At 46.9% G+C, this 12,924-nt stretch overlaps 1 protein-coding gene across 4 annotated transcripts in view; it reads right to left on the bottom strand.

Moving 5' to 3' along the window:
• SDK2 (sidekick cell adhesion molecule 2) overlaps positions 1-12,924 on the bottom strand; it is an 818,277-nt gene that overhangs the window by 138,747 nt on the left and 666,606 nt on the right. For all 4 annotated transcript variants that reach the window (XM_073606891.1, XM_073606893.1, XM_073606892.1 and 1 more), the window contains exon 16: positions 3,229-3,369. In XM_073606891.1, coding sequence (XP_073462992.1) covers positions 3,229-3,369 — 141 coding nt within the window. The remainder of the gene's footprint in view (positions 1-3,228; positions 3,370-12,924) is intronic.

The following is a 12,924-nucleotide window of genomic DNA, read 5'->3' as shown; positions in this document are numbered from 1 at the left end:
CCCTTATAATTTGCTGGAATGCATTTACATAAATATATGTAGCTATGAAAAGCAATTTTTATATTACCCCCACTTGTAACTGCTACCATTTCCTCGTCTCCTTCAAGCCATTCCTATTGCACTTTTTTTTACTTGGCCCCTTCCATCAATGACTTCCCCCCATCCACTCACGTAAAACCTCTGCAACCCCCTTGATATAATTCTGTTCCTCACTAATCCTCTCTCCACCCCTCTCCGTATAATCCTTTTTACCCAGAGGTCTCTGGCAACCCATGTCATCTCCTACTAGACCTGTGTGTGTGAAGCAGCCTAATCTTATTCCTCCTCACAGCCTTCAACATGGTGCTAATGTAACACGACCCAAACGTGTGACATCATGCATATTAATCGGGATAGGTTTAGAATTCCAAGAATCTGTAATGCTAGGAGAAATTATTTTATTCAGGCTGAGAGGGTGCATTGAGCAGTTACCATAGCGCTAAGTCAATGGCTCAGCAGTCAGCTTTGAAGAACCACATTGACAGTAAACCGGGTATACTCAATATCTATCTGAAGGCCTTTTCTATTGTGCTCTGGAAGACATGAAAGCAATAAAAGCAGGAACTGTGTGTACTGAAAGATTTTTTTTTTCAAGCTACAAGGATCTGATAAGCTATATGGCAAAGGCTTGTGGACCACTGACTATCACACCTATAACTTACGGTCAAAGGCTTGAGGACCACTGACTATCACACCTATACATTATGGTCAAAGGCTTGTGGACCCCTGACTACCACACCTATACCTTACGGTCAAAGGCTTGTGGACACCTACACTTTATGGCCAAAGGCTTTTTGATACCTGACCACCACACCTACACTTTATGGTCAAAGGCTGGTCGACACCTGGCCACCAAACCTACACTTTATGGTCAAAGGCTGGTCAACACCTGGCCACCAAACCTACACTTAATGGTCAAAGGCTGGTCAACACCTGACCACCAAACCTACACTTTATGGTCAAAGGCTTGTGCACACCTGATTTTCATATCTACACTATATGGCCAAAGGCTTGTGGACACCTTACCACCTCACCTACACATTATGGTCAAAGGCTTGTGGAGACCTAACTTCCATACCTACACTATATCGCCAAAGGCTTTTGGATACCTAACCACCACACCTACACTTTATGGCAAAAGGCTTGCGGATTCTTGACCACAGCACCTATACTTTATGGTCAAAGGTTTGTGAACAACAGACCGCCATAAATACACTTTATGGTCAAAGGCTTGTGGACACCTGACTTCCATACCTACACTACATGGCCAAAGGCTTGAGGACACCTGACCACCAAACCTACACATTATGGACAAAGGCTTGTGGACACCTTACCACCACACCTACACATTATGGTCAAAGGCTTGTGGAGACCTGACTTCCATACCTATACTATATCATGAAAGGCTTTTGGATACCTAACCTACACTTTATGGCCAAAGGCTTGCGGATTCTTGACCACCACACCTTGTGGACACCTGACCAACACACCTATACTTTATGGTCAAAGGTTTGTGAACAGACCTCCACACCAACACCTTATGGTCAAAGGCTTGTGGACACCTGACTTCCATACCTACACTACATGGCCAAAGGCTTGTGGACACCTGACCACCAAACCTACACTTTATGGTCAAAGGCTTGTGGACACCTGATTTCCATACCTGCACTATATGGCCAAAGGTTTGTGGACACCTGACCATCACACCTACACTTTATGGTCAAAGGCTTGTAGACGCCTGACCACCATACCTACACGTTATAGCCAAAGGCTTGTGGACACCTGCCATCACATCTACAATTTATGGCCAGAGGCTTGTGGATACCTGACCATGTCTTGTAAACACTTGTTTACCACACCTACAGTATGCTTTGTAGTAAAAGTATTTGATCCTCCCCCCCAAATTTTTGATTTCTTGTTTCCAGAGAAGGGTGAAAATATGTTGACACTCCTCAAAATTATTGAGTTCCAGGGTTTCCAGTTAGTGGATGGGTAATGCTACAACTTACAAAGAGTAACAGTTTGGTGAAGGCCCTTTTCTGTTCCAGCATGACTGTGACTCTGTGTACAAACCCAGCTCCATAAAGACATGGTGTGCCCAGTTTGGTGTGTAAGAAGTCAGGTGACTTGCTCAAAGCCCTGACCTCAACCCCACTGAAAACACCTTTGGAATGCTGATTGTGAGCTAGGTCTTCTTGTCCAACATTAGAACCTGAAATCACAAATGCTCTTTTGTCTTAAAGGGCACAGATTCTCATAGACAAACTCTAAAGTCTTTTAGAAAGCCTTCCCAGAACAACCACACAAGGGTGATGAATGAAGGAGGATGGCAACATCACTTATCTGCCCATGGTTGTGCAATGTGATGCCCAATAAACTCATAATGACGCGATAATCAACACATTTTTGGCATTATAGGGTATTCTGTAGAAAATTCACCTAGAACTGGGCCAAGGGCAGCAGGACTGCTAAGGGTTCTCGATTACATAAAATTAGTGCCTCTTCCAAAAGGGTACAGATGAATTTGAAATAAGCTGTCTATAAGCACATCATGACCTTTGCAGATCCCCCCTTGTTTGAGCCATCTCAGGATAAAAAAATTACCTAAATGAAAAGAATTGTTTCATGGAGATCAGACAGGCAACAAAAAAATGATGCAATTGCAGCTAAATCATGCCTGTTCAGCTAGTTAACCCACAAATCCATTCATAGGTTAGGTCACCCCAAGTGATAGGTCCTGGCTTTCACTACCATTGGTTAAAAGGGCCTGCTACAAAGGATGAAATATTTTGTGGATTGTGTTGTGTGTGGTCACAACTGTCTCACCACAACTTGGTATTTTGGCACTGACACAAAGGATAACTGGGACTGCAGTAAAACACCAGCTTCTACTATCCTGAACCTAAGAAACGCGCCATAAAAATGAATGACTATGGGGTGCATGCTTTTTTGAAAAAGTCATACCTCAAAATGAATTATTATGTTATTAATTATTAACATCAGTTTTATCTACAAACTTACCTTACTAATCTTATTAAAGGCTCAAACAACACATAGGAAAATTATGTGAAGAAAGGGGTGCAAACAAGTAATGGTGTAGGACTGTTATCCTTGGGCAGTATCACCTTACAGAACCAGAGAAGATAGAGGAACCATACCACCTGTAGTCATGTCCTGCTGATCACTGACCTGATGACGTATCCCCTTAAGATGCCATTCTGGTGACCCTCTGGGGGTGGCTGCCACTGGACAAAGATGGACTGGTTGGTGCGCCCTGTGGCGATGACAGCTTGTGGTGGGGCACTAGGAGGTTCTTCCGGAAGGGTCACCCTGTGGGTCAAAGAACAAATATATCATGTCAAAATCATAGAAACACTGAGCTTTAATAATTTAAGTGCTTGGAAGAAAAAAACATTGGTGTTGGAAGGTTTTTAGTGTTCAGTAGAGAAGCTTTTCATTACATCTTCTAGAGCAGTGGCTCTCAACCAGGGCCTAGTACAAGGGGTGGGCAGAGAGGCTGCCCTGGGCACAGCATATATTGTAGGGATGGGGCGCAGCAAGTTCCTTCTACTATAAGGCTTACAGGAGTAGGGACAGCAGCATCACTACTCCTTTCTGCCCAGTGCTGGAAGCAGCCAGGAGAGGAGAAGAGAGTCGGGAGGAGGTACGGGCTGTGCTCTCTCTCCCCTCCTCCTCATAAGTTTGCACATAATTAAGGGGGGGGGCACAATTTGCTTTCTTTGTCCTGGATGATCCTGTCCTGGCACTGCTCTCAACCACTGTGCAGTGGCCTCCCTCCTACTAGGCTGATATTCTAACCTTTGCCACCCAACATTTCATAGTGGTCTGCAGTTCCCCACAAACTCTTACATTGCCCCCAAGCCCCCGGAGAGCCCTTAGACCTCAAGTTGCCCCTCAACCTTCCACAGTGCCTGCCAGCTCCCTGCAGTGCATCTGTGGCTTGCTGCAGACCCTTCAGCAGTCTTCCACAGTGTCTTACAGTGCCAGCCCACCAGTTTCTGCTGTGTACTCCAGTCCACAGTGCCTCTGGAAAGCCCTCAGTATCCTAGAGAGATTTCCAGTGCCCACCAGAGACCCCATCCCCCCACAGTTGCCCCCAGCTCCCTCAAGAAACCACTGTTCTTTAAAAGCTGCTTGTCCTACAAGAGCTTCTTGGACTTACCAGACCTTCTCATTATCATGGAGAAGGGTCTGGAGAAAGCAATGACCTTCCAGGCCTCCAGCCAGCTGCTGATCTCCTGAAGTGCCACACTGCCTTCCATAGTGGCCTGCTGTGCCCCTCACAACCACCCACCCACAGTGCCCCAGGCCCCCTGAGAGCCAATGCCCCCAACCTCCTCCCCCCATCACCGTCCCTGCACTATCCCTTGGCTTGCTGCAAAGTCTCCAGCCCTCCATAGCACCCACAGAATACAGCAGTGTCCCATAATGCCCCTCCCCCCCTCAGTCCCTGCAGTGCATTCCAGTGCCCCAGTCCCCCTAGCCTCCTAGAGAGACCTCCAACACCCCCCCCCCCCGAGACACCAACCCCCTAAACTTGTCTCCAGATCCTTCCAGAAACCACCACCAGGTCTCCCAGAACCCCCACCCTCCTCACATGGACAAGCAGCCCCATCCAGAGCCCTTTAGCACTTCAATACATATTTTGTATTCCAATACTTTTCTTCTGGAAGTATAAACCTTTTTTTTACTGTTGGGTCATGGAAGGTTTTATTGGATCCCGGTCTCAATAATGTTGAGGACCACTGTTCTAGATTGACTTACCAGACCTTCTCATGAGCATGCCAAACATCTGGAGGAAGCAAAGACCCCCCCCCCCCCCCCCCAGCAACCAATCAGTTACTTCTTTTTAGGATTCCACTTACAAAAGAAGAATCGAATTGGCTGCTCTGGGTCACATCAACAGACCTCCTTACAGGCACTCTCGATTGCGGGTCCCTTTATTACAGCTATACAGAAAATATTACAGTAATATAATTCTGCCGGGTGGCGTCGGATTCCAATTCCATCAAGAACTTATCTTGTCGGCGTTATGACAAAGAACAAAATATAAAGTGAAACTCTACATTATGGTAATGAAAATTTACTGGAGATATTTGTCAAAGCTGGCGGAGCTACCAGCCACAACAAGCTCTGAGCTCATTTCAGCCGAGATGCGACTCTGCGATAAGCCCTGCTTCTCTCCGCCACTAGAGGAAGTACGAGGAGATCGGAGCAGACGATGACGGAGACGAGAGATGACTTAGTTAGGAGCGCAGCCTGTTTAGGCAAGCAACATTTGTGCGACTACATATCATATCTCTTGTATTCATAGAAGGTCCTAGGTGTCAATAATACCCTCCATTTTTCTGGAATAAAACCAGAGGGCCTGCTAAGAGACGTGGCAAGATGGGATCCAGGAACGCAGCATGGCACAGCCCAACTCCACCAAAAGCGTATGGCTCAGTTTTGCTTGGGCAATGGTGATATGAAGGACTTACCCAGATTTTTGTGTTTTCTTGGGACTTTGGTGGCAAGATCAACTATGAAGACTTAAAGGAGAAGTATGAGGAAAGCTTGTTTGGCTGCACTTCTCCTGTGGATCAGTTCATTGTGCACCCCTGTGACCCATTTTCAGCAGACGACAGCGAGCTGAAGTCCGCTGTCTGCTGATGTCATAGAGCCGTTCTAGGCTCGGGCAAGATCGCGACAATGGAGTCAGGATCCGCCCACATGCCGGGACCGGTTCTCAGCTCAGCCTCTCAGTGATCCACTGAGAGCCTGAGTCGGCAGCTCCTGCCCCCTCCACAGCCCGGCGCTCCAGTGAGAGCGGGGGGCAGAGCAGAGAGCCAGTGATTGACAGTCACCAGCTCTCTGTTCGGGGAGCTGTGAGAACCAAGTGACCAAGTGATCTGTGGTGATAGATCACTTGGTTTTCAGTTTTGGAGCTGGCAGGGGACAGAGGTAGCATCCACCTAGGTACACTATATGTATGTGTATATATATATATATATATATATATATATATATACACACACACACACACACACACACACACACACACACTATATTACCAAAAGGGTATTGGGACGCCAGCCTTTACACACATGACCTTTAATGGCATCCCAGTCTTAGTCCGTAGGGTTCAATAGTGAGTTGGCCCACCCCTTGCAGCTATAACAGCTTCAACTCTTCTGGGAAGGCCGTCCACAAGGTTTAGGAGGGTGTCTATGGGAATGTTTGACCATTCTTCCAGAAGCGCATATGTGAGGTCAGGCACTGATGTTGGAAGAGAAGGCCTGGCTCGCAGTCTTCATTCTAATTCACCCCAAAGGTGTTCTATCGGGTTGAGGTCAGGACTCTGTGCAGGCCAGTCAAGTTCCTCCACCCCAAACTCGCTCATCCATGTCCTTATGGACCTTGCTTTGTGCACTGGTGCGCAGTCATGTTGGAACAGGAAGGGGCCGTCCCCAAACTGTTCCCACAAAGTTGGGAGCGTGAAATTGTCCAAAATGTCTTGGTATGCTGAGGCCTTAAGAGTTCCCTTCACTGGAACTAAGGGGCCAAACCCAACCCCTGAAAAATAACCCCCACACCATAATCCCCCCTCCACCAAATGATTTGGACCAGTGTACAAAGCAAGGTCCATAAAGACACGGATGAGCGAGTTTGGGGTGGAGGAACTCGAGAACGGAGACTGCGAGCCAGGCCTTCTTGTCCAACATCAGTGCCTGGCCTCACAAACGCACTTCTGGAAGAATGGTCAAACATTGCCATAGACACCCTCCTAAACCTTGTGGACGGCCTTCCCAGAAGAGTTGAAGCTGTTATAACTGCAAAGGGTGGGCCAACTCAATACCGTACCCTACGGACCAAGACTGGGACACCATTAAAGCTCATGTGCGTGTAAAGGCAGGCGTCCCAATACTTTTGGCAATATAGTGTATCTAAACATTTATCAGTTCTTAAAAGATGTAGAAATTAATGTCATAAATAGTTCAATGGAAACTTTATCTTACAGAAATCTAATAGTAGCCACATATTATACAGAATCAATTTTACAAAAAAAAAAGGAAATTACACAAAGTATAATGAGATCATGTAGAGAAATATTTTAGTCATAATGTTATAACACAAAAGAACCCCCTTGTGTGATATAACAGTGTGATTATAATACTTCTCTACACGGTGTCATTACAATTTGGGTTTTTTAAAGAAATACACCTTTTCTTTTTCTTTTTTTTTCCATGTAAAATTGTTTCTTTATATTATGTTTTTCTCATTAGATTTTTATATCAAAGTTCCCACTGAACTGTTTACACCCCTATGAATTGAAAAATGCCTAAATATTTTATAGATATTATATAAACCAGTGGAGATTGCTGTAGTAGATGTGTCTATACTGTGATTTCTAACTCCTAGAGCAATGGTCTCCAAACTGCGGACAATGATGGGGCACCATTCATTTCACTGAGACCAACGATGGGGCACTATTCCTCCCACTAACACCAATGATGGGGCACTATTCCTCCCACTGAGACCAACAATGGGGCACTATTCCTCCCACTGACACCAACAATGGGCCACTATTCCTCCCACTAACACCAATGATGGGGCACTATTCCTCCCACTGAGACCAATGATGGGGCACTATTCCTCCCACTGACACCAACAATGGGGCACTATTCCTCCCACTGACACCAATGATGGGGCACTATTCCTCCCACTAACACCAATGATGGGGCACTATTCCTCCCACTGAGACCAATGATGGGGCACTATTCCTCCCACTGACACCAATGATGGGGCACTATTCCTCCCACTGACACCAATGATGGGGCAAGAGAATGAGATAGATATTCTAGGCAATGAGGGGGCAGTATTCTTCCCACTGACACCAACAATGGGGCATTATTCCTCTCACTGACACAAATATATTGTACGGGTTATCCTGGGGGGAAAAAAAATGTTTGATGCCTTTCAGCTACTTTGAGAACTAATACAGTGGTCTCCAAAATGTATCTCTTTCCTTGCCTTTATCCAGACCCTAGGGGGCAACATTCATCCCACTGACACCAATGATGGGGCACTGTTTCTCCCTCTGAAACCAATGATGGGGCATTATTTCTCCCACTGACACCAATGATGGGGCACTATTTCTCCCTCTGAAACCAATGATGGGGCATTATTCCTCCCACTGACACCAATGATGGGGCACTATTTCTCCCACTGACACCAATGATGGGGCACTATTTCTCCCTCTGAAACCAATGATGGGGCATTATTCCTCCCACTGACACCAATGATGGGGCACTATTTCTCCCTCTGAAACCAATGATGGGGCATTATTCCTCCCACTGACACCAATGATGTTGCACTATTCCCCCCACTGACACCAATGATGGGGCACTATTCCTCCCACTGACACCAATGATGGGGCACTATTCCTCCCACTGATACCAATGATGGGGCACTATTCCTCCCACTGATACCAATGATGGGGCACTATTCCTCCCACTGACACCAATGATGGGGCACTATTCCTCCCACTGACGCCAATGATGGGGCACTATTCCTCCCACTGACACCAATGATGTTGCACTATTCCTCCCACTGACACCAATGATGGGGCACTATTCCTCCCTCTGAAACCAATGATGGGGCACTATTCCTCCCACTGACACCAATGATGGGGCACTATTCCTCCCACTGACACAAATGATGGGGCACTATTCCTCCCACTGATACCAATTATGAGGCATTGATTATTCCCACTGGCCACAGTCCCCCCCCCCCCCCCCCATAGTCTGAAGGGCAGTACACCGGCCCTTTGTTTAGAACATTTTTAGAGACCCCTGTTGTAGAGGATCCCACAGGTCTGATATATACATAGTCGGGCCAAGCTGGAACAATGTATCTATGTAATATTTTCTATACTTGGAATTCTCCTTTGAAGGGATCTGAAATATTTCCCACTTCAAGAAAATTTGGCTTCACCTAGACTTTAACAAAGGAGATCTTTCTGCAGCCCAGTCCCTCGATTATTCAGAGAGGTCGGCGCCACGGTCTGGATTCTCAGTCTCACCGTACGGAAACATTTCTAGAGTTCTCAGATCGGACTTTCTGACTTGTAACCCGGCCGCCATGTTTTACGGACGCCATTGGCGGGCGTGTTTTTCTCTCTGGAAGAAATGATTGGAAATGACGACCCGCCATAAGCTGTAAGAGGCTTTCCAGGTCACCCTCCCCCCTGTCCCCGGCACAGAACCCGACCCCCCCCCCGGCAAAGAACGGGCTGAAGGGGTTCCGGAACCCAGAGAGAGAGAGATGACGCCGGACGTGCCGAGGGTAATGTATGCGTCTCTCTGCTCCCCGAATCACCAGCTCAGGAATTTCCGGATAATCCGCCAGAGAAAAAGCTTCACAGTCACCGAACCTTTTCACTTATCATAGGACGGGGGAAGGGAATAATACAACTGCTGGGGGAGCTAACCGGACTTCAAAGGGCCCCCCCGGCAGCCATCCGAACAACAAGATCTATTAGATATTCTGTTTAACACTTGTCGCTGCAACAACTGATTATGCCTAACAAAGTCACTCCCCGTGTAATTGGCTCCCTTGGTACACCTGCAAAGAAAAGAAAAAAAGAAAAAAAAAAAAATAAGAGAGAGAAATGCGGGGATGATGTTTTCCGAGAGAATAGAACAATGGAGAACAATGGCTCTCTAATGTTCCGATTCCGCCTTCTTGTATTTCTCTTAGGATTGCAGCAGCTGCAGCATCCCTGAGATGTGCGGATTGTGGTCTAGCGGGGTAAAAAAGAGACGCCAGAGCTGGCCTTATATGAAAAAACAAAAAACAAAAAAAATCTATGAAATAACAAATGTACAGTACATACACTATATTGTCAAAAGTATTGGGACGCCTGCCTTTACACGCACATGAAATTTAATGGCATCCCAGTCTTAGTCTGTAGGGTTCAATATTGAGTTGGCTCCGCCCTTTGCAACTATAACAGCTTCAACTCTTCTGGGAAGGCTGTCCACAAGGTTTAGGACAGTGGCGGCTGGTGCTCAAAAATTTTTGGGGGGGAGGTGCAAACGAACTGAAAAATTCTGAAAAATACTGAAACAAAAACATCATATGCAGCCACTGTGCCCATCATATGCAGCCACCTGTGCCCATCATATGCAGCCACCTGTGCCCATCATATGCAGCCACCTGTGCCCATCATATGCAGCCACCTGTGCCCATCATATGCAGTCTGTGCCCAGCAAATGCAGCCAACTGTGCCCATCATATGTAGCCACTGTGCCCATCATACGGAGCCAACTGTGCCCATCATATGCAGCCAACTGTGCCCATCATATGCAGGACTCTGTGCCCAGCAAATGCAGCCAACTGTGCCCATCATATGTAGCCACTGTGCCCATCATACGGAGCCAACTGTGCCCATCATATGCAGCCAACTGTGCCCATCATATGCAGCCAACTGTGCCCATCATATGCAGGACTCTGTGCCCAGCAAATGCAGCCAACTGTGCCCATCATATGCAGACTCTGTGCCCAGCAAATGCAGCCAACTGTGCCCATCATATGCAGACTCTGTGCCCAGCAAATGCAGCCAACTGTGCCCATCATATTGAACCAACTGTGCCCATCATATGCAGCCACCTTTGCCCATAATATGCAGCCACTGTACCCATCATATGTAGCCATCTGTTCCCATCATTTGCAGCCAACTGTGCCCATCATATGCAGACTCTGTGCCTAGCAAATGCAGCCAACTGTGCCCATCATATGCAGCCAAATGTGACCATAATATGCAGCCACTGTGCCCATCATATGTAGCTACCTGTGCCCATCATATGCAGCTAACTGTGCCCATCATATGCAGCCAACTGTGCCCATCATATGCAGTCTCTGTGCCCAGCAAATGCAGCCACCCGTGCCCATCGTATGCAGCCAACTGTGCCTATCATATGCAGATTCTGTGCCCAGCAAATGCAGCCACCTATTCCCATCATATGCAGCCTTTGTGCCCCCCGGCCCGCCTGCTGCCTGCCCGGCTCTTCCCCCATCGCGGTGGTGGGTCAGGCAGCGGGACAGGCGCCGAGCTGTGGGACGGTAGCATGCCGATGGCTCCTGTGTGTCTTCCGACTCCTCCGTGCATGTCTATTTCCTGTATTCCTTGGTGCCGATGGGAGCGCCTGTGCCTTCAGCCAATTAGGTGCCAGGTATTACATCCGGGCCTCCTGATTGGCTGAGAGGCAGTTCTGTGTTAGCAAAGCAAATGTTCATTTGCTTTGCTAACACACCTGGGGGCCTATGGCTTTAATCAGGTGCTTCAAAAACACCCCCCGCCGCTATAATTCAGAAGAAGGCGCCCCAAAAGGGGGTGGCTACAGCGGCCTTGGATCCATAGTACACAGAAGGGGTGGCGCCCGAGCGCCCCTAATGGACGCCACTGGTTTGGGAGAGTATCTATGGACGAGAAGGCCTGGCTCACAGTCTCCGCTCTAATTCATCCCAAAGATGTTCTATCGGGTTGAGGTCAGGACTCTGTGCAGGCCAGTCAAGCTCCTTTTTCAGGGGTTGGGCTTGGCCCCTTAGTTCCAGTGAAGGGAACTCTTAAGGCGTCAGCATACCAAGACATTTTGGACAATTTCATGCTCCCAACTTTGTGGGAACAGTTTGGGGATGGCCCCTTCCTGTTCCAACATGACTGCTCACCAGTGCACAAAGCAAGGTCCATAAAGACATGGATGAGAGAGTTTGGGGTGGAGGAACTTGACTGGCCTGCACAGAGTCCTGACCTCAACCCAATAGAACACCTTTGGGATGAATTAGAGTGGAGACTGCGAGCCAGGCCTTCTCATCCAACATCAGTGCCTGACCTCACAAATGCACTTCTGGAAGAATGGTCAAACCTTCCCATAGACACACTCCTAAACCTTGTAGACGGCCTTCCCAGAAGAGATGAAGCTGTTATAGCTGCAAAGGGAGGGCCAACTTAATATTGAACCCTACGGACTAAGGCCCCGTACACACTATTAGATATTCTGCAGATTTTTACCAAAACCATATAATATGAGGTGAAATCTTAAGAATTTCAATTTGTATGCAATCAGGCAGGCTCTTGCACTATATGGTTTTGGTAAATCTGAAGAAAATCTGATAGTGTGTACGGGGCTTTAGACTGGGATGTCATTAAAGTTCATGTGTGTGTAAAGGCAGGCGTCTCAATACTTTTGGTAATATTGTGGATCTTTGCAGAAAAAAAATGTTGCATTTATTATTATTTTTTTTTGCAAATGAGTCTGCAAAGCATTGCAATTGCTATTAGTGATTGGCAGATGGAATGCCCGGTTCCTGAAGACTACTCCTTCAACTCTATGTCTGTACTGAGGTACAATAAAGTTCATTTTGGGAGACAAAAACACAAAAAAATTAGCCAATTTTGGCAAAATATAAAAGATGAGGTTGTGCTGAGTAAACAGATACCAAACGTGTCAAGACCTAAAGTGGTTGTAAAGGCTGACGGTGCATTCTATGTACTAAAGTATAACTAAAGGCAAAACTTTTTTGTGTTAGTTTTGGATGGAGTGGAGAGGGATTAGAACCCCTGTCAGTTTTTATTGCTGTCTGTGTCCCCTTTAGGGAGATTCCCCCTATTTGTCCTGTTTATCATTGAAAGTAAAAGAAAAAGTAATAGAAGGGAAATCTTCCAATGGGGACACCAATTCTGGTGACCCCAAAGGATTGCCTTCATTTGCAGGGATTTCCTTTCACTTCCTGTTTGGCTATGGGACAGGAAGTGAGGGGAAGTCTCCCCAATGGAACAAAGATGGCAAAAATAAATCTGACAGGGGTTATAACCCTCCT

This window comes from Aquarana catesbeiana, linkage group LG12 (genome assembly GCF_042186555.1).
Source record: "Aquarana catesbeiana isolate 2022-GZ linkage group LG12, ASM4218655v1, whole genome shotgun sequence".
NCBI classification, from domain to species: domain Eukaryota; kingdom Metazoa; phylum Chordata; class Amphibia; order Anura; family Ranidae; genus Aquarana; species Aquarana catesbeiana.
Note: the sequence above shows the minus strand (reverse complement) of the source record. Positions and strands in the feature narration are given on the sequence as shown.